A 23378-nucleotide genomic window follows, 5' to 3' on the forward strand; every position below is an offset into this window, starting at 1 on the left:
GAAAACTACATATTTAGCCACACCTTGAAAGCCAAAACTACAAACCCAGATTCTGAAGGGTAGAAACCAGCCCCTCTGCTTTGGCTCTACAAGTTTACCACTGCTGAAACAGAGGCGCAGAAGGTTCTGCATCTCCAGACAGTTAAGAGGGCAGAGTTTTACAGTCACAATCAGGCCAAATCTAGTACTACAATACTTTATGTTAAAGAAATTATAAAAATATAAAAAGGCTCTTGTGGGGGAAGCAGAGAGAAGTTGTTACAGGGTATTGCTTCCGCTCATTCTCTGGGTAAAAAAAATGCACCAGGCTTTCATGGGGCCAAGCATCCCCAAGGGAAGAACAGACTGACAATGTACTTTGTGAAAACACAAAGCTAGGGGTTTAATACCAACCCTGAGAGCACTGACCCATCACCACTGACAGATCTATGACTCCACAGAAGTATCAGTGTTCATGCCAACAGTGTGAGTGCAGTTTCAAATGGTTTAAACATTACTTTTGTCTAACTGCTCTATTAGCATAGCAACTTGTGACAAAATAAGTAATTATCTAGGAAGCATTTCAGTCTGATGCACTGCTCAAGTAAAGGATAAATCCACCTTCTCTACATATTTTTGTACTATATTGGCTCAGTTCTACCCAGTGAGGAACAGCAGAAGCAGAAGCTCTTATACTTACCAAGAGCAATACACATTTGCTGTTTGAAGCTGATGGGTAAGATATGTTGTACAAAGAATAAATGCAGTATTTTCTTGTCCTTCAGATTCCAGATTACATATGATATCTAGTACCTCTTTGCAATCCACCTTTGCAATCTTAAAGAAAAAGAAAATTAAGAAGAAAAGGCACTTTATTCTCAGTATGTTTACAAGAAAAATGCACCATCCCCTTTTCCCACTTCTCATCAGACTTCACAACTTTCTACCTGAGGAAGATGATAGGTAACATGATCATACAACACATTTCTTGCCTCTTAAAACAAAGGTGTAAATGAGAGTGTTTTTGAAGTCTTGGACTTCAGCAATTCTGTAAGAGTGCCAACTACACAACACCTATGACGAAGCATGCAAATAAACATGCCATGCAAATCTTCATACTGTCAGTTATTAAAGTTAACTTTCTGGCACTGGAACACCACTGACTTTATACTTACACAGTTTTGGCTAAAGGTCCAGTTAAGTCAATAAACTACTGCTTTAAGATACTGCTTTGATGCTTTGTGGCTGTTTTCCCATAAAAAAATTAGTTAAGCAATTAATTGATTCAATTAATTGATCTGTGTTCCAACTTTTATACCTGACTGGCTAGTAAAGACTGTTCTGAGTATCAACGTAAAACAGCTAGAGCTACATTTCACAACCCTCAAAGTAAACTGAAAAAGGAACAGAATTTAATGTGATTTCTCTACCATTCCTCATTAGCAGCCAATCCAATCAAAGATGCTGTAAGCTCCCCATCAACTCCAAAACTTTCAATGCACAGATGATGTCTGCAGTGAGCTGTTAAACACATTCTCTGCTCCTACAGCACACTAAGGGGAATCTGGCTCAAAGTGCAGACAGAAGAGACACCCATCCAAGTATTCCTTTTTCACAAGAAGAAATTTAAAGGAAAGGTTTTTAAAATATGTAAAATATATAGAACATGATCACTCTGCCATTCATGCAGAAGTGCAGACATGAGAGTTATTTTTTTTAGGATCTCAAGCTTCCCCCAGTTTCACTGAGGTTTACTCACAATGTCCAAGTCTCACATTTAAAACTGTACCTGATGTATACAAATGAGACTGATCCCATAACAGCTGTGTGACATCAAGAGGCAACAGAGGCAAGAGCCAGTTGTGTGAACAGCAGTCATGTGTGAACACAAATCATTGCTACGATTGTTACTGTAACAGGAAGACTGCTAAAAACAAGTCAAGAGTTCAGAAAGAACAATTCTAAAGTGTGTTTTGCTTGTTTAGTGATTTTTTTTTCCTTAAAACCTTTCTTATGTCAGAACAACTAGATGAAAAGTAATTGCTCTGGTACCAGTGTTTGAGTCAGAAAAGACAGCTTTCCAATTATATTTTGCTTATTATTGGAACTGAAGTTGTAATTTTTAAGTTTTCAAACACATCTAATCAAGCATACATACATACAAACATACATATCCACAGCAGCAGTTCATACAAACATTCCTTCCTACTGCAGTCTGCAATAGATTATTCCTCTTATGGAACTCTGCTGCAACAGTTTCACTCTTCAGCTTCAGTTCTTAGTATTACATAAATAAATTCTAAAATGCTTCATAAATATATATTAAAAAAGGGACTATAAGTTACTAACCTCCTTAATGGAGTCTTCATTAGGCAACATTGAACACACACATGTGATGTAGGCTTGGCGAAAAGATGAAACATTTGCAATTTCTGGAGAATCTGCACACAATTTTGACAAGAAAGTGGCTTGAGGGATGCAGTTCGACTTCATCAAATGTTTTATTCGCATCTGCAGAAAGGAAGGCCCTTCTCGTGTAATCAATTTATTAGCTAGGAAAAGAAAAAATCCTTTGAGAATAGACCAATTTACAGGTGACACTTAAATGAAATTGTCTCACTGCATTCATACTTCTTCACAAATTTGTGTAAGGACAGCGTTCTTAGGAAACTCTAGGCACAAATAAAAGTGATAGCAATGGACTCTCTTCTCCCAAATTCTGCAGAAAGAGCATGCTGGGATACAGAAAACAGACACCCCCACAGCCCTCCCAAAAGATGCACCATTTAAGAAGTATGCCACAGCAGTGGCTAAAGGACACTGATCACACCAGACAGATACCATTAGTTTAACTGAAGTTCAGAATCATCACCTTTCAACTGTAGCTTTATATTCCAAAAATCAAGAAATATTTCAAGCCATTCATTACATGCTTTTCAATGGTGAAGTTTTCCACCCAAGCTGTTAAAATCCTATGTAATGCCAAAATACGCAAAATTAACTTGAGGGTGAAAATATTACCTTTGTGGAATATTATCTTTTGAAGAATTGTGTTTAAGACATGCTAGGCTTATGCTCTTAAACAAGCAGATACTACTAATTATGAGACTTGATGAACTAATTCAATAGTAAATATACCACTTAAGAGTATTTTTGTAAATAGCAAGCAAAATGTATTTATTTGGATTAAACACCTCACAGATTTACACAGATTCCCAGGTGTTTATCATAGAAACAGAATTCAGTTGGAAGGGACCTGCAAGTCTTGCTTCTCAAAGGACCTCAAATTAAATTGTATGACTAAGAGCAGCAGCCAAATGCTCCCTGAACTCTGGCAGGTTTGGTGCTGTGGCCACTTTTTTGGGGAGCTTGTTCCAGAATCCAACCACCCTATGGGTGAAGAACATTTTTCTAATGTCTAACCTGCTCTTACCCTGACACAGCTTCATTCCATGTCCTCCTGTCCTGCTGCTGGTGATCAGAGACAGGAGATCAGCTCCTTCTCCTCATGGCTTTCTGAGGGAGGTGCAGGCTGTGATGGGGTCACCCTTCATTCCCTTCTCCAGGCTCAACAAGCCAAGTGACCTCAGCTTTTCCTCATAAGGAGGAGCTTCAAGGCCTCCCCCCACCTTGGTCACAATCTGCTGTCTGATGTCCTTTCTGCATTGAAGCACCCAAAACAGGATTCAAGGTGAAGCCACCTCAGCACAGGAAAGAGTTGGACAGTCACCTCGACTGCTGGCCATGCTGTGCCCAATACACCCCAGGACACAGCTGGCCCCTCTGGCTGCCAGGGCACACTGCTTACTCATATTCCAGTTGCCATCAACCCAAATCCTCCAGATGTCTTTCCACAGGGCTGCTCTCCATCTCCTAGTTTGTCCATGTAACCAGGATTATCGTGTCCCAGGTAGAGAATTCATTAGTTACTCTTGTTAAAGCTCATATGGTTGGTGACTGCTCAGCTCTCTGGTGTATCTGGACCTCTCTATAAGGCCTCTGCTCTCAAAGGAGATCACAGATCCTAACACAGCGTCCTTAACAGCAAATTTATTTCATGTACATTCAACTTCTGCACCAACATAATTTATGAAGACATTGAAGAAACCCCACCACTGACTGCTCACCAGCCTGACAATCTCATTTACTCTTTGCACCTGACCTATCAGCTCACTTCTCACTCAACCTATGATGGATTTATCAAGCTGCATCCTGGATATTTAATCCAGAGATGCTGTGAGAGACAGCATCAAAACCTTTTACAAAGTTCATGTATTTTGCCTTGGCTGATTGTTGTGGTTTGACTCTGGCCAAATGCCAGGAACCCACACAAGTTGCTCACTTTCACTCCCCTTCTATAGCTGGGCAGAGGAAAGAAAAAATTAATGAAGGCCTCATGAGTTAAGGACCTAGAGAAAACACTCCAAGGGCAAAACAAGCTCACCTTAGAGGTACAAAGGGAGTTTATTACTAACAAAATCAGAGGTAGGATAATGAGAAATAAAATAAGCCCTTAAAAACACCTTTTCCCCCAACCCTTCCCTCCTTCCCACTGACAGTGCAGGGAGACAGGGCATGGGAGGCTGGGTCAGTTCATCACCCAAGGTTTTTCATCTGCTGCTCAGGGAGAGGAGCTGTTCCCCTGTGAGACCATGGGATCCCTCCCACGTGAGACAATTCTTGAACTTCTCCAGCATGGGTCCAATATCATGACCAGCAGTCCTGCCAAAACCGCTGCAATGTGAGTCCCTCTCATGAGCAAACAGTCCTCCCACCTGCTCCAGCATGGGCACCTCCTCCACAGGCTGAGCAGATCTCTGCATCCCCCATGGATCCCCATGGGCTGCTTCACCACGGACTGCAAAGAAATCTCAGCTCTGGCCCCTGGAGCACCTCCTGCCCCCCTTTCTCCACTGATCTTGGTGTTTCCGTGTTGTTTCCTTCACATGTTCTCACCTCCTCCTCTTCTCTAGCTGGAATTCAAACTGCCCCCACTTTGTTTTGATTTTCTTCCTAAATTTGTTATCACCATCATCTCTAACTGGCCCAGCCCTGGCCAGCAGCATGTTCCATCTTCAGAGCCATCAGGGACTGGCTCTGCTGGACACGGTGGAAGCTTCCAGCAGCTTCTCACAGAAGCCACCTCCATGCCCCACCCCCGCTACCAAAAACCAGGCTGTGCAAAACCAACACGATGAAATCACATGCTTCAAAATAGCTGGGGTTCTATTTCCAGCTTAACATAAACATCTACACAAAGCCTTGATACGAGTCTCCAGATCTGTACATCATTCAAAAGACTCTTATGAACTAAGAGAGACAGTTCAACACATTCTTATACTACGTGTAGTAATGCATATGAACCAAGCTGATGAGCTGTAGAAGAAATCATGGAAATGCATGAGCCATTCTGATAAATCACATGCTAGAACACTGTTCTGCAGCAGCTGTAGTCAACCAGTTACCTCTGGTGCCTGCAAGAGACTCTGGATTAGTCAAAAAGGAATGCTTGCTTTAGACTAACAACTTAAAATATTTCTATTCAATGGCTCTTCCACTATGTCAGCATCTGATTACTGTGCAAAATGGGTGGTTAAGAAACCAATGATATATAAATTTCTAAAAGAGAGGATTGCACATAACACAGAACAAGAAACTTTTCATGCTTTCTCCACTTAAAATATTGCTTAAATAAACAACAGTGTGTTCTAACAGACACTACACTAGTTGATGAAACTCATCATGAAAACTCATGATGTGCACCTGAACAGAAAACTCATTTCAGGTGCCAGGAACATACCACATGCCTGTAGTGAAACTTGTGTTCTGCAGGAATCAGCTTAGTGGTCCATTAGAGAATCATTTTAACATTTAAGTCTATGGTAATGGTTTCTGTTTTTTACAGGAAAAACCTCTGAGCATTAAACTCTTGACCCAGCTGATACTTCACATTAAAGGAACTTCAATGGATAAAGCAATAAGAGCTGCCTGACCAAGAGGCAGCCTGCAGTAAGATCTCCAGTTGCTAGGAAACAAGCCTCCTCTGCTTAAAAATTGCATCTGTATGACACTGTGCTTGAATACTTATCAAGGCAAGCTAACAGTGCTTCAATATGGATATTTGATGGAAGAGACTGCTACCACAACAGATGGCCAGGAGATCACTGTTGAGGGAAAACTCCTGGAAAGCTGGCTTACCCAGCATCAGATCAGTCACCTCTCCAAGTGGAACTGCTATTCATGGGCCTAGCAGGAACGGGGTTTAGTGCCCACAAGCAATTGAAAGCAGTTCTGTAAGTCCCTATTTCTACACCTCTTGGCTCACAGAATACTTTTTTTCAGGTAAATAAGAGGAATAAAGAACATACTAGTAAAAAGCTTTTTACCTCCTCTAAGAATTAAATTCCTCTTGTTTACACAGCTAGACATGCACTTGGCAACTGCATAAATGAAGTTTTACTAATGTGTCAGAGCCAGCTAGTCAAGACATGGGAAGTATTTTGAGACTACCTGCAGTCAGCCAAATAAAACACTCTCCATTTAACAGTTACACTTTTATCTTCCAGCACAAATGAGAGAAACTTTGATGGAGGTGGATGCTCTGCCAATATGCACAAGAGGGTCTCAACTTGCTGCAGTCTTTGAGAGTAGTCAGTAAGCACACGATGCCCAAGGCTGGCAGGTTCCTGCCCTCGGGCCAATTCTTTCACACCTAAGGGAGTGTAGAGTGAATTTTGCAAAGGAGGCAAATGACAAACTGAGCTCCTCTGTCGTGCAGATGTAAGTGATGATGGTAGGAGCAAAATTGAGAAATGAGTCACTAGTCAGACATCTATCTTAGCACTTAGCTTTACTCTAAAGTGGAAAATTTCCTTTTCCTGAAAAACGAACAAAACCTGAGGAATAGACAGCAAAACACGAAGAGTTGTTTTCCCTCAGAGAACCTAATTTTGTACTCAGTCCTAAATCTGTTACATTTCCATACATGTCCATGAACAGACTTTCTTGTTCCTTCTCTTCGTAGATCTCCTGCTGTTATGTGTTCTGTCACAGTGTTCTATTAAACATCTCAAGACTAGAACAGCTTCTATAAAAATCAATGCAGACACCCTGCAATCCTTTCCTCTTACAGACCCTTTAGCCAAAAGGGCAGCGTAGTTTCAAGCTCTACATGTATCTTAAGAGCCCTCTTAAGCCAGGAGAAAAAGTAACAATAAGAGATTCCTCTCTCACCCAAAACACTTGCAGTGAAAAGATAACTTGAGCTACACCACAATATTGTGAATACAACCTTCCTAAAGCATGCATGGCACTAGAGCATGAGAAGACTCTGTCTTCACTATGATAAACATTCCAGAGAAACAGCATCTGGGGTGAGCACTCCTGCTGAAAATCCCTGTGGAACAAGACAGGACAATGTGCTGAAGGGCAGTAACATAGGTTAAGTACACACAACTGACACTGAGGGCTGTGTATTATATATACATATATAATATACTGTATATTATATATATATATACAGTAGCAGTGTGTTGGATGGTGATCCCAGCTGTCTACAAACCAACTCTGCTCAAGACATACCGAGTTGTTGGCATTCATCTGCACTCAGCTCACCCCAATCTCCTTGGTTCAGGGTATGTTTGTTAAGACAAAAGTGGGGGGGAAGTCCTGGAATCAGAGTATTACAGCTAGCTGCCTGAGGCACAACTACATGGGAAGTCACAACTGTTGAACAGCATCAGTTATGGTCCCATCAAGATGCTGGTATTGTTTAGTCACCTAAAAGGCACAAGTTGAAGTGATTTTTTTTAAAGCCTTTTCCTCAAGCAAATGTTAATGCCCCAAACAACAATCCTCACCAGCTGACAGCAAAAATTAGGAACTACCAGCCTAGCACATGGCAGTGCAATTTATTAACAGCCACAGAAGCAGCAGACAGAACCCAAGCTGCTATGAAACTTTTGCTGGAACAAATTTGGTAAGCTATATTTATATTTGATGTCAGTTCCTTTTCCAGGCCAGTGCATTAAAAAACAGAATTAAAATGAAGAACTCTAAACAAGAAAGGCAGGAACATGACATACCTTCAGGATTGTTCACTCAAGTAGGCACCTGATAATCATTAACATGAACTACCTGCAGCTAGGCACACTGAGCTACTCTCACATCTGGCTCACAGCAGCAAAAACCAGGAATGCTTTTCAGGTACTCATCACAAAAACCCAAAAAGCATGAAATACAAACTATTCAAAGAAACTAAGCTTTAGATAACTGAAAGAAAACACTTTGTGAAGTTACTGTTGTTCTGAAGGATAAAATGGCAGTTTGACTAAGGCAACTGAAAATCCATTGCACTGAGGCTCCTACTCCCAAGCCTAAAAGCAGAGCTGCCATCCCCTCTGGGACCTGCAGGAAGTACATTTTGATTCCTCCTGCTTCTATCAAACGGAGCTTGCTAGCACAGAACTTCATACAAATCAAAGTGATACAAGTGAAAGAAGGAAGACAAATATCGTAACTCATCAGTGACTGAAAATAGTAAAATAGTATTTACTTGATATGTCTCTGAAGGTGACAAATGATTATGTTAATTTAGCAGATATCTAGAGATAGTTGCTTAATACCAATTCCAACTGTGTCCTACACAAGGCCAAGAGACTAATTCCATCTGCTCAGAGTTTCTGCAAGCAAAATAAAATCACAGCAGCATTTGACTGCCTGGCATAGAGGAAAGACAGGACTGAGCAAAGAAAAGGAAGTAAAACAAAATCAGAATTTTACTAATCATAACATATGTTATCATACAGGTTTGTGGATCAGTTTGTATGTCAGCAGTAACTTCTGTAGTCACTGAATCACATTTGTCTGATGATATCAGTAAGATAAACCAGTTACATTAGCAGCACAATCTAGGAGTCAAAATATTTTCCATGTCATAATGGCATAGAGAGCAGGATTTCTTTAAGCCTTCATTTTGCCTTGTACCAGAGTGTAGGGTAACAAGTTTGGAATATAAATCTTGCCTTTTGAGAAAAAAGGCAAACTTTACAAATGACCTCAATCTACTTAGAATCATACAATATCTTGAGGTAGAAGGGACCCATAAGGATTATCAGTCCAACCCCCTGTTCCTCACAGGACTACTTCTCTTCTCCTGCATCACTTTAAAGCTTTATGACTCACAATATCCGTTATTTTGATTTATTTGAAATGTTATTGGATAGCTGGTAGCAGCTACACAAGACTGAATTTTGTGCCCTTTGTTATCTTTCAAAGCCTGATGTTTTTTCCTACAACTCCCTGGAAATCTTCAATACCTCTTCACTATACTTTAGTCTTCCAAAAGGCTAACAAAACCAAAAAACACCAAATAAAATCCCTTCTATCTCCTGTAATGTAATGACACGAAATTATTTACTTACTGAATAATTACAGTATTTATAGCTATTAAATGTTGCCATTCCCCATCTCCCTATTTTCCAATTTCCACTACCAATAATGCTATTACTATCTACCACTTTCACAGTACTTGCTGCAAGCCAAAAGAATAGAGCAGAACAGGACAGCACTCTCACACAGTGCTCTCAGTGTCTTTCTCCATGTCTGATACCACACTGAGCTCTGCTACTGTTCACTGTTCCCTGCACTGTTAGCTGAAAACACTCAACCAATATCTAAATCATGCTGCTTCAGTGCTAAGAGGACACACTCAGCTCAGAAAGATCATCTAGCTATGTCTAAGCAGCTATGCTGCATGTCCACAGGCCACTTTTCTCAGTTTATCTGCTCTTTGATACCCTGAAAGCAAGCAAAAACACCAAACCAAGGTTTCCAAGATTGCCACAAATGCACACATGGTAGAAGCAATATTTTAGGCAGATATTCAATTTTGCAGAAGTACCCTTTACTTAAAATGTCTAACACTTGAGAAATATGCTTCTGCCAGATTTGTGTAATACAGGAGTCACATTCAGACTCTTTAGGCATGCCTGTGGACTATTCCAGACAACCTAAAAATGCACCTGTGCAGAAGAGCTCTGATGAATGTCACAGAATCACAGAATTAACTATGCTGGAACAGACCTTTCAGATCATCAAGTCCAACCTATGACCTCACACCTCTAAACTAAACCACGGCACTGAGTGCCACATCCAGCCTGTTTGTAAACACCTCCAGGGATGGTGACTCCACCACCTTCCTGGGCAAACCATCCCAGTGCCCAATGGCTCTTTCAGAGAAGAATTTTTTCCCAATGTCCAGCCTACACTTCCCCTGATGCAGCTTAAGACTGTGGCCTCATTCTTTCACCCTGGGAGAAGAGACTAACCCTCACCTGGCTACACCCTCCTTTCAGGAAGCTGTAGAGAGTGAAAAAGTTCCCCCATAGCCTCCTTCTCTCCAGGGTAAACAACCCCAGCTCCATCAGCCACTCCTCCCTCACCAGCCTTGTTGCCCTTCTCTGGACATGCTGGAACATCACAAGGTCTCTGCAGAACCGAGAGGCCCAGAGCTGGCACTGCTCCTGCTGGCCACGCCATTTCTGATCCAGGCCAGGTGCCACTGGCCTTCTTGGCCACCTGGACCCACTGCTGGCTCATTTTCAGTCAGCATCCCAGGCCCCTTTCTGCCTGTCCCCAGCCTGTGGTGCTGCAGGGGTTGTTGTGGCCCAAGTGTAGGAGTTTCTCAGAGAGTGTTTTTGAATGTAATCATCTTCTTTTATAAACTGTTGTTATTGCTGTTGTTGCTGTCACTGTTCATTTTCTTATCTCGTTGCTGTTTTCAAGTAAATTGTTCTTAAGTCAGCCCTTGTCTCCCTCTCACCAGAGGGGGTGGGGGAAAAGGGAGCACCTGAGTGGGGCTTAATGTTTCCAGCTGATTTTAAATCACAACAGTTAAAATGTTCCTGCCATGGTATTAATACCTGACATGAAAGCTAATGAAGACAGAAATCCAACTTGGCTGCTCTTTTTTTAGCACAGGGAACAACATATTGTCTCAACAACAGTAACACATTTATATTTATTTATTAACAATACTGACATACTGCAACTCAAAGAGAGGCTATCCAAAGCCAGAACAAAGGATTCTGCTATGGAAGAAAACTTAAAATACCTTTTTGTTCTCCTTTAATTTTTAAGACTTTATTCTAAACTCTTCTTCCCTTCTGTGTTATTTTTAACTTTAGACTACCAGAGGTAAATTGCAGTCTAGTGCACTGTTAATGGAACAGATAATATACCTACATGTACTTAATGGTACCACTAATGGGAAAAAAAATCAGAGTAAAGGAAGAATTTAATAGAAGACATTAGAAAGACCATATTATATAAAGTGACACTAGCACCTCCTTTTCCTCACCCCTCAGCAGTTTCTGATTTGACATCTTATTTCCATAGTCTAAACACAAAGTGCCTCCCAATCTAGAGCCAATAACACTCCACACTGCCCTTCCTTTCATGCCTCTGAAAAGTATGGACACAGAAAAATCCTCCCCGTGAAGAGTTCAGGAAAACATTTAAAAGCACAGAGTTATGAGAAACAAACCACCTCAGGAAGAAAAATTTCTGTATTTTTGATGGAAAAAAAAATACTTCTTTTTCAAAATGGAGTTTCAAAATAGTCAAACTGATGGATAGTACAGTCCAAGCAAAGATGCATTGGTTGTACAATTGGACACATTATTCAAAATGCCAGTGAGACAGTTTCATAATAAATATTATTTAGCAACACATGAATACTACTGCACAATACAATTTAAAATGCAACTCTCTTCTGTCTTCAAATCACTGCTTACCCACCAAAACTGCCCCAAGTAATTTCTGAACAGCCACACATCATCTCTAAAAACACACTCTTACCTTCCTCAGTTTCTACTGGTTGCTGGGATAGAATTTTAAGAAGAACTGGATTTTTCCATACCCCTTCCCTTGTGATATCCACCAATATTTGGAGGTTGTTATTCCCAAATTCCAGTAAAGCATCATGTGAATCCTATAAAATGTAAAAAAAAGTCATTAAAAGTCTTAGCTAAAAATTAAGCCAATGTAATTTTACATTATCTATCCTAATATTTCACTACATTTTAGTACTTTTACACTATTCCTCTCAGTCATTACTGCTTTGACAAGTTTGCTTTGGGATTTTAGTAGTCCTATGTCCTTTCACTTCTCTAATCCTACTGCAAAACTCCAGTTTCAGACTGCTGAGTCGCCTGACATGGCTTAAATCAAAAAGCCTATTCTGCAGTTGCACCTCTTCTGCAATTTTTATGGTTCTCCATTTACTTGTTTATATATAAAAAAAATAACAGGAATTGTATAAAAGATAAAGGATGATTTAATATCAAAGCATATAATGCTATTGAAAAACTCAGAAGACTAAATAGTTTTCAAAATGAGTAGCAAAATGGTAAGAGTCTAAAATTGTACATTTAGTGTTAATACTGAAGGTGAGCCAGTCAATTCACTTTGAGAACCATGAAAGCCATGAATCTCAGAGGGGGTGAAAGAACACTGGGTGGTGTTCTGCAACACAAGGTGTTAAGGATCTGCAGATCTCAGAAGCAGCACAGGGATGTCCAAAAAAAAAAGTAGAGCATATTCTCTATCGTCCTGTGCAAGCTGCTAAGGTAGCACTAAATGTATCCCTGATGCTAGAAATGGACATTACTGTACTCCATAGCTTGGCTAATCTTCCTACACTAGTCATGAAATTAAAGTAACATCATGTCTTGGCTCACCTTTAAAATAAACAGGATTTCCAGCTATAAGCAGCCTTTAATGCAATAGGCCAGAAGGGAAAGGAGAAAGGAAACAAAGCAAGCTATCAGTTACCACTACAAACTCCTATCTAAGCATTCACAATCCTCAGCTGCTAATCAGCCTCCATGTCTCACAAGGTTTGGTGCTTGACAGGAACCTGGATGTGTGATACTGCAGAGAAGCTGTCAAGGCTTGTTCTCAGACTATCATCGCTTGCTGCACACCTGGACACAAATCACACCACACTGAGGAAATACAAAGCTCCAGGGGCCAAGCTGACAGACATGTGGATCTCTGGCTTTCCTCACTTGGTTGAGAAAAGGAAGACCAAGGAAAGCTTGAGAACAGCTCAACAGGACATTGAGTAATGGAAGACACTGGAGAGGATCTGTAACTTTGCTTCACATTTTCCTGTCAAGGTCTGCACTCAGGCCTTCCTGGTCCCTGTCAAGAGTGGCAGAGCTGGAGGTGGGGAAGAGGCATGAATCAGCATGACAGAAGAGATCTGAATCACATTAGCATCCTTGGGATCAAACAGAAGCCAAGGGTGTTGATGGTGATTATGGATGTCACTGCAAATCCTGTACTAGGCTCTGTAAGGTCATAGTCACTGGAGAAAGGTTTCCAGTGACTTGAAGAAATCACCAGGAGTAAGAAACCCTGGGGAAGTACAGATCAGTCAGCATAGCCTGACTGAAAGAACATGGGAGAAATTCTCCTGGAAACTATATCCAGTAATCTGACTACCTTCTGTGGTAACAAGCTGTAGATGGTATTAGTCATACTTGGCAAGGCTTCTCACAATCCCCCATAGTATCTTCAAAACCAAATTGTTAAAATAAAGAAAAGTGGACAAAAATACAGATTAAAAAAACCAGTTCAATAGCCAGACTTAAAAGGCTTGTGACAAACTGTACAGAACCCAGCTGGCAGCTGTCTCTCAGTAGCATTTCTCAGGGTCAACAGTGTGCTGGTATTTTTAACACATTTATTGTCTGAATAATGGGACAAAGCACATGCATTATCTGCCAGCCCACAGGTTATACAGAACCAGGAGAGCAGCTGACACTGTTGGGCAGGCAGCCACCAGGACATTCAACACAGGACATCACTGACAGGGACTCAGTGAAGCTCAACACAGGCAAATTAAAGTGCTGCACATGGTACCACCCCAAGTATCAGAACAGGTTGGTGACCAGCTGGCTGGGTTCCAGTTTGGCACCACAGAACTCTGTAAGTGTAGGTCAGCAGGAAGCTCTTACTGTAAACAAGGGTGGCTGTGCTGAACAGTCTCAGAGCATAACCAAGAGATTCCTGCAATGTTTATTCCCATTTGGCACTTTTGAATTAAGTTCTACTGCAGTACAACACTTAGTTTGCAACTGTCCTGTACAATTCATTTGCCATAGTGATGCACATCCAGCAAAAACCACCAGGTGCAGAAAAGAGGGTGAAAAGGAAAATCTTCAAGCTGTCTTCATCTTCCCTATGTTGCCAGAAAGTAGTTGGAGCTGTCTAGCAAGGGTGTCACATAAAAGGATATTCTGTAAGTGTGCATGCAGGAAGTGTTTCCACATGTGAACAATCTCATTTTGAAAGGACTAATGAAAATTTGTGCATTTTCCATTTCTTAAAGACAATATTTGTGGGACAGGACGCTAAGCAACCTGATTTAAGAAAGTCCTCTGACTCAGAGTGAAGAGGTGGATCAGGTAACTGAGCTTTCTTCCACAACTCTGCTACAACAGAAACCTTCAGAGAGCTGCAGATTCAACACGCTGAAATTTCAAACTATGTCAGAAAGCACACTTTGTGGAAGTCAGTGCTTCTGCCCTATTTTTCCAACTACAAGAATAATAGCAAACTAACACTAGAAGTGAGCAAAAAACCACACATTAGCTCTTTCCAAATGCAGAACTGTAGTGCAGACTTCCACCTTCTAAGGACCATAAAATTAGAAGTCTCATAGGTGAATGCAACTATCAAGCAGTTTTGACAACTTTAAAAATCTCATCTTCCTTAGCAGTACCAAAGACTTTCTGTAGATATTGTCCCAAAATTAATTTTATTTTTAGATAACTCTTGTAACTGTGTTCCAACTATTAGCTCACAGCAACCTGTTAACTAAAATCATTAAAGACCACGCTACTTTTAAAAATGATTATAAAGGCAGTAAAACTAGTGGGTGAGTTATTGGTAAGACCACCTCAAAAACCAGGAGCTGGTATTGGTAGAGGAGTTGGTGCTAATTAGCAGATGCAAAGATAGCCAAATAGGATGCTTGCAATGACTGGTTTCTGGTCTTGAGTCTGCAATGCTACTCACTAGGTCAGAAGTAATTTTGGTGTGTCACAGCTGGACCCTAATGATGCAAGGGGCTTTACATGCTCTTGACCAGAGCTCAAACTGCTCCTAGCTAACAGCACTGAGTGATTGACAAAGGTTTCAGGCTGTGTTTAAGCATTTGAGAATATCACTTAAGCAATCTCCCCTCACACAGCTGTTCCTCCTCTCAAGCCTTTTCTTCCAGTGCAAGCTGGAACAGTGAGCAAAACTCACCACAAAGACCTTCAGGGAAGAAGAAGGATTTTTTTGTTTGTTTGTTTTGCTTTTTAAAACTACAATGATCAATTCTCCACTTTACACTGAGCTAAATGGCATGCCAATAGAACCAGCCAGGTGAATGACACACAATGCTTAACACAATGGTACTGCCAAAAGATGCTCAAGTTGTAGCCTTAGGACAGATTTAAAAACATCACTGGAGAACAACAAACTCATCTAAAATTGCATCCATGAAATACCTAATCACAGCCCACTTTCTGTAACTGGCAGTTATTTCCTATGAGAAGTCTATGTACATTATTTTATCCTCAGTCTTGAGGATGATTAAGTAAACAGCTACAGGTATGCAGGTAGAAGAGCTACTGGATCTTACCTAAAAAATCAATAGAAGTCCATTTTAACAATCTCTACTTTAGGCCTTTCCCAACTACATGTCACACAGCATTAAGTCTTTTCAAGACAACAGGTTGCCAGAGCATCCATGATGCAGTCTCTTCCCTCACATTAATGTTACAGCATTAACCTCTCAGTCTCAAGTGCAGAGCAGGTCAAAGACTAACTCCAAAAAAAACATCAGCATTTAAGAGCCTATCAATTTAAACTTCACTTGGAAGACTGAACTCCACGAGCTTTACTGAGCTCGGTGAAGGCATTCAGCACAGCTGTTATGCCCTAGAAAGGGGTGGAACTACTGATCTAAGCACTGAGGAGCTAGAAACCATGGCCTCTAAAGAAACAGAAACAGCCAGATCAGCTCACTTATCTGCCATGACCACTGGAATAATATGGCTGACAAAAAAAACCTTAAAAATCACACAACCTAGACACAGGTGAGGTACTGAAAATACCACTGGCCCTCAGATTATGACATCCAATGATCCAGACATCCAACATAAACAATGTCTTCCCAATAGCAACTGATTCCTAATCTGAGGGCTTCAGGATGCAATACAGAGCCAGCAGAGCCCAGTCCAATTATAGGGATCAGTCACATTTCAGCACCTCTGTATTAAGGGCTGAAAGGACCTAAGAAGATGAGGAAGAAGGGGCTTTTGATACAAGCAAGCCAATTTGCTGAGTCAGCACTGTGTTTGAGATTCAGGGTATATCACTACCAAAATACCAAATGTAAAATTCACCAACATATGTAGCACAAGTAATTAACCACTGTCAGTTTACTCCCTTTCCACTGCAGTGCTTAGCTGAACCATATTGGACCTGCTGAAGAATGTAAAGCTAATATTAATGGAATATATGCAAAAATGTATTACGAATACATCAAAAGTCTTTGAAGAAACTTAATGCAACATCTACATATACAGACCTCATTAAGGTAGGACAACACCATAAACAGGTTCTAAAGAGCAGGACATAAAACATTTCATTCTAAATGAAGTCAGAAAAGAATAATACAGTAAGAGCCTACGGACAAAGTTCAAAAGAAAAGACAAGCCTTGAAACAGTTTACTGAAGACATCAGGATTTTCCAGTCCTGGCAATTTAGAGTGATCAGCATCTACTACAGCTTCACAAAAGTTTTTGGCTTATGCTCATCCTCAACTCACAGTTTTTCTAAATAAAGCATTGATGCTCTTTGTAAGGCTTGAAGGCAACCCTGTTACACAACCAACATTCAATACCCAGAACAACATCTCTGCTCTCACTAAAGATGTCTTTGAATGTCTCCTTCACCTGACTAGATTATATCAATCCACACTGCACTTCTCCACTGAGTCCCTGCCCCAGACTAAGAGTTTACTCATATCAAGAGCCCTGTTGTAATTCTACCCCAATCCTTTAACTCATATTTTACAGCATTTCCCCACTTGTGTCTGCATCTTTTTGCTTGATGCCACTGAATAAATCCATGTTGAGACTCCTCTCATACAATCTCACATCTTGTTTTCACTTTGCCCAAGCTGCCTAGGAATGAGGAAAACTGGATTCAGGTAGTGACTCCTGGTATTTAGGATACCAGAACAAACAGGTTCAGACACCAAAGAAAGATTTTGACAGCATTTTGTATATAAACTGGACATCAGTGGCACTCTACTTTCAAGTCTAGGACAGTCCTCACACCTTGATGCTTTGAAACGCAAGCTCTCACCTTTAACATTCCTGGGATGGAAATTTATTTGAAGTTTCACTGACTCCCATTACCCACACAGATTGTTACAGAGCAACAACTACTGCAGGCAGATCTGAAAAATACCTCCCATATTAGGAGTTATAGTCCTCTGAAGCTACACATGTCCATTTTGTTAGGAAAGCAGTAAGCACATTCACATCCATCAGACCTGGGCATGTGCTAACATAATATTCTGCAGTTCTTTCCTACTGGATTTGCCTGTAGAGCTGCACATCACACAGTCACACGCAGGCTTAAAACTTACAAGACCGCCTACAAGTGATTCTTGTTTGAAGATCTCTATTGCCCTTCATATGCCTTACATACTCCTGCAGTGACAAGTGGGTTCCTACTGTACTCCAAAGCAGGGTACAAGCATTCTCATACTTCTGCCAGAGAGCTACTTCAAAATCTTATTAGAAACACCTGTTTGTTAGAAACAAACCTCTCTTCAGCAAGCTTCCAGAAAACCACCATGCTTAATCAGTTCACAATCCGGACTATGGGGAGCATTAGATGAGTGCTAAACTTGGAAGCTGTAGCTTCAAAAAGTCACTACAAAAGCCAAGCAAATACTAGTAACTCCTGGCAGAAGCATATCTTGAATTTTCCCTTAGTTCTAAAAGTTGACATGAGAGATCTGAGCTTGTGCCAACCTTTGTAGAATCCCAGAAGATAAGGGCTCACATGTATGTCTCAAACACCAACAATGAGATGCTGAGGACCCAACCAAGGACTCTCAGTAATAGCACACAAGGATTGTTGCTAATAAGCAAGGACTATTGGTAATAACACACTGTGAGAAAGAACAAAATGTGGCTGGAGAAGAGGCCATGTGGATGTAGGGCAGCACTTTCCTGTGAAAAACATCCTTGTTCTTGCTCCTGGAGATGAGCACAACACATGCCAGCATAAGTTCAAGAATGAGGTTGGGAAGTGGGAATGGATGGTAGCAGGGGGATCAAGACCATCCAAGACCCCCAAAGCCCCCAACCCATTTTGAGAGGAGTCTGAAAAACTGGGCTGCATAGCTAATGTGCATACTAAGTGAAAAACCTGTCCATAAAACCCCTAATAAGCCTAGGTGGTAGCTCCAGGATCCCACCAGCTGGACCAACACTGGAACCAGGACCGGTGATCTCTTTCTCTCTTGTTCTCTTTCTTCTTACCATACCCCTCTATCCAACCCTCACCTGCTCTGTGTGCCTACACAGCAGGTCAAGCACTAACATACCGATTTCCATGCCAAGCATGTAATTTACTAATAAAACAGCTTTTGTGTATCCTCTGACTTCTGTGGATTCTTAAGGCCACAAGCATTTACAAATCTTGGATGCTCCATCCCTCTTTAGAGTGGGACATCACACCCTTCTACCACTGGAATTTAACAGCTCCCTTCCAACATATTCAGCATAAAGAGACTGAAAACCTGCTCTCTACTGACAGAGGTGTCAAAGTTCCATCAATCATTTCAAAATCCTAGAAATGCACATATTTGTTACATCATAGAAATTACTAAACTTGGTAATAAGAATTCTCCTCGCAGATCTCTCCAGTTAAAAGCTAGCAACTTTTAGAGCTGCGCTGTAACTCTGCCACAATGAAAAAAGATGGTATGTGCCCTCCCATATTCCAAATATGAGAGAACATCTTGTTTCAGGTCTAGGCCATCTCAGTTACAAACATATTTGCCTTTTAGTGTAAGGTAAGATCACAAGGCTTAGGGAAGACCTTATCATCATCTTCCAGTATTTAATGGGTAGCTATAAAAATCAATGGACACTCCCTTTTTACAAGAACTCACATGGAAAAGACATGGGGTAATGGGTACAAGTTACTCCTGGGGAAATTGGATTGGACAACCAAGGAAAATTTTTCATAATGAGAAGATTCAGCCACTGCAATAATCTTCCCAGGGAAGTGGTGTATTCTCCAGTGCTGGACAATTTAAAGATTTAGATGGGCAGGGTGATGGGCTATCTTGTCTAGACCCTGCCTTTGTCCAAGAAAGTCTGGACCAGATGATCCTTGAGGTCCTTTCAACCTGGTACTCTGTGATTCTGATTTACTCCTCTTTACCCTAAATGACTGTACTAGTAAATTAAAGAGCTACTTTGGAAACACTAAGTTTCAATGTCTTGCATCAGCCCTAACATAAAAGATGAAACTGTGGCTGACCACCCTTATCTGTGGCATCCCAACAAATGCAGGGTTTGGGAGCACAGACCCAGCCTTTGGCTAACAGCCAAATAGCATAGCTGGGCATTGTCAAAATGAACTGCTACACCTTCAAACCTGGCTCTGGAGTGCTGCAATGTCCATTGTGCTCTGTTACAGTCACTAAGGGAATTGCAGGACCCATGCACTCAAAATGAAAGACACATCCTTGTCACCACTGAGGCCATAGGATTTAAACTGTACCTACTGCATTTCTTTCTATTACCAAGTACATGCCACACCCAACTGCTTCAAGGGTTCCCATGATAATAAATATTCCATGGTATTTCAGGAAAAGGAGGTTTCTCTACTCAAGCACAGACCATCTCTGCCTCTTCCACTACTAGAAGGACTACAAAGCTCTGCTAGACTGCTTCTCTCAGTTTAAAGTGACAGGCTTATTCATGTTCACTGAACAAAGTTTTCACACCTCCTGTTTCCTTGACTGCAGGGAAAACAAAAGTAGAAGCTCAGTACCAGGATCTTCAGAGCTAATGCAGCAATAGCCAAGCCTCAGAGACTGAGAAAATCCCCAGTCAAAGGGGTATAAGGTCTTGTGATAAAGATAGCTGTGAGGTAAGCTCAAGCTCACTTCCTGCCAAGGTCTTTACTTCAGTAACTTATAACTGAGATTAGCTTCCAACTTCACCAGTCACAGTTAAAGCCAGAACAGGCAATAGCAGAAACAGAGCACTCCCTGGTCCTGGAAGGGCCCATCAATACAAATACAGCAATACCACTCCTGTCTTTCAGCTCCATTAGGAACAACAGCTCTTGCAGACAGCTAGGTACCACCTCCAGACTAAAACCCAGAAAACTTCTCCTCTTCCTACACAGTCTACATTAGCCATCTTGATTTGATTGTAGGAATGTTAAAGTATGAGCTTATTTCAGCACCACCTGTAAAGAAACACTTCTAAGAACCACCCGGACTAAAGACCTGTCCTACCATTTCCATCCCTCTCAAATCGGGTACAGACACTAACCTGCCACTCAGACCTCCACTAAAGCTCTTTTATCATCAAAACAATGCTTCAGAGCTGTTAAATCACTTCATTTAACTCAGTCTGTCTCTCATACAAATCATTCAATCAAGACTTACTAAGGTTCTCCTGCTTAAATTGCCATCAACCGTGTGGTTATAAATATGCTGTTGGGCCTTCAGACTCCCAATACGGTTGCTGCAGTTAGACTTTTGCTGCTTAGAAATTCTTGCTGCCTAGGTAACAGCAATGCAGGACAAGTGGAACTCAGGGGAAGGGTAGAAAAGAAGGAATACAACTGCAGCCTTTTTTTTTTTTTTTTTTTAAAAAATGTAAATCACAAAAAAGAAATCCAGAACACTTACCTGAATGGATTGATGGAATCCTAACCACACCTCATGTGGCAATTCACTTTCAGGAATTGAAAGCAGTAGCTCAAAACAACTCCTGGAAAAGCAAAAGGCAAGTAAACAAGCTACCTGAACACATTCTCTTGTTATATCAAATAACATTTCTGGCACATACTACTTATTATTCAGATAAGCAATGACAGTAACAATAAAACATGTTAGATTGTGCAAATCAATTAAAGGCCTGAAACAGCTTGTAAATCAGGCATGATTCATCATATGGAAACAGAGCTCCTTTTCACTACACACAACCTCTAATTTAAGATTGCAGCTACTCATCATACAAGATAGTCCATTCAATGTAGCTCAGGAACATTACAATACAGAATTCCATTCTTTCTTCTCAAAGGAAAGCTAATAACCATTCTAAATAAAGTTCACTGCAGTCCAGTATGTCTCTGCCTAGAGGGAGAATGAAAGCCAGCTTCACCTAACTCAACATTTCAGCACTGATAGCCACAAAAAAACCCCCTAAGAAACAGCTTGACAGAAGCCACATGCATCAGCACAAGAATGGATCCAGACAAGATCTGTAAAGAGGAGCATCAGCACCTGGAAACACCTTATGAGCCTTTGATACCAACTGGGGGAGCGTTCCAATACCTACAGCACAAACTGCAACCTGCCATGGCAGGACTGCTGCCTATCTTGCTCTCAAACAGGAGCTATCCAACCTTGTACAGAGCATATGGATTGCCTAAAACCCTACTAAACAATTAGACCTAATCAAATAAAATGTGTCAACCATGACACTCTGCCTAGAGATTCACAGACTTACAGCAGAAGCATTTTCATAAATCGTGACAATGTAAGGAAAGAAAACTAATCTAGGACACCACCTATAAAAAAGCACTTAATCACTGCTATAAGCTACATCTACACTGTTAGATAGTTTCAACTCTTGCTACTTTTTCTTCAAAACACCCTCTCTCAAATATTAAATAGAAGAATGACAAGGCAACACATTCAGTCTTATGATAGACAGAAGTGAGCTTGGGGAAATGGAAGAGATGACCATAAAGCAAACATGAGTTTCAGATTTGCTTAGTACTCAAAAAGAATGTCCAACTCCCTCCTGACTTCTGATAAATGCATTGAACAGTTACCTACCAAATGCTATGCCTACTCCATTTTTAGCCAGATTCAGCAGTCATACACACCAACAAGACCAAATAGATGAATATTGAATAAGTATCTGACCATCCTTTCCACATTTCATACGTTTGAGTTCACTCCCAATCCTGGTTCCTTGAAATAGATTATTCACACCATTAGGCACGAGACTTTGCTGATGATGAAAAAGCTGGCAACAGGACCACCAGATATTCCGACTGTCATAGGTCTCAATTTAATAAAATAATCAGGACTTTGCTTTGCCTTGTACTCCAGCTTGACAGTACAAGTTAATTCACCAGCCCAAATGTTTAGACCCAGGTAGTTGCTAATAATATTTTACAAAACACCTTAACTCTATTTTAACACAAAACACCCTAAAAAAAAAAAAAAAAAAAAAAAAGCAACAAAACAACAAAAAACCCCAAGCAAAAAACCAAGAAACCAGAAAAGTAAGAAAATCCCTAGGTATGTGGTCTGTTTTCATCCATATCACACAGACTCTATACCCAGTAACACATTTGCAAACTTCGTGGTCAATGTGCTTTTGTAAAGTCTTTTGATGCACGCCTCACTTTCAGACTTAGTCAATCCTACCTGTGTCCACTTTCAACTCCTAGAATTACTTTTTCTAGAACATTTATTTATCATATATATGATACTAGTTATGTAATATAATAGACTTGAACAAAATTACAATGTGAGCTTTTAAACATCATTTTTCTAAACTCAAGCAGTAAGTTGCTACTTGGTCAGTGAAAAAAACCTGCAATTGCATTTTCAAAGCATTATGTATACAGAGTGAGACAGTCTAGGAAGAGAAGAGGATTTAATTTATGGCTCCAGAGCTACTGTCTGTTGTAGTAACACAGGACTGATCTGAAACAAAAGGCAAGTCTTCCTCAGGACCCCAACACAGAACACTCTGGTCTGAAAGTCACTCCATAAGAAATCTGGAGCTCCAGACATATAAGCCACCACATAAAACAACTTAGAGCACAATTGTAAAAGTAATATCCAGGATATTCCAATCACAGTTTCCTTGGCAGAAAAAGAATTAGAATCCTAAGTCAATTAACTAAGATTTTTTTTGTAAGAATTGATTCAAACACACAGATGCATAAAAACTTCCTTGCTGACAAGGGGGACAACACACTGTTTAGCTTAATTCTTTCTTTTGGTCTTTATTATACAATACTTTAAACCACACCTCCCTCCCTG

At 40.6% G+C, this 23378-nt stretch overlaps 1 protein-coding gene across 3 annotated transcripts in view; it reads right to left on the reverse strand.

Moving 5' to 3' along the window:
• The window catches only part of RLF (RLF zinc finger), a 41023-nt gene that overhangs the window by 8535 nt on the left and 9110 nt on the right, over positions 1 to 23378 (reverse strand). The window contains exons 3-6 of one of the 3 annotated variants that reach the window (XM_058856269.1): positions 21000 to 21081; positions 11839 to 11971; positions 2329 to 2531; positions 680 to 816 (exon numbers count right to left, since the gene is read on the reverse strand). In XM_058856269.1, the coding sequence (XP_058712252.1) occupies positions 680 to 816; positions 2329 to 2531; positions 11839 to 11971; positions 21000 to 21081 (555 nt within the window). Of the gene's footprint in view, positions 1 to 679; positions 817 to 2328; positions 2532 to 11838; positions 11972 to 20999; positions 21082 to 23378 lie in introns of those variants that run through there. The other 2 variants (XM_058856270.1, XM_058856271.1) reach the window with 2 other exon arrangements.

Source organism: Poecile atricapillus, chromosome 24 (genome assembly GCF_030490865.1).
Source record: "Poecile atricapillus isolate bPoeAtr1 chromosome 24, bPoeAtr1.hap1, whole genome shotgun sequence".
Lineage (NCBI taxonomy): Eukaryota > Metazoa > Chordata > Aves > Passeriformes > Paridae > Poecile > Poecile atricapillus.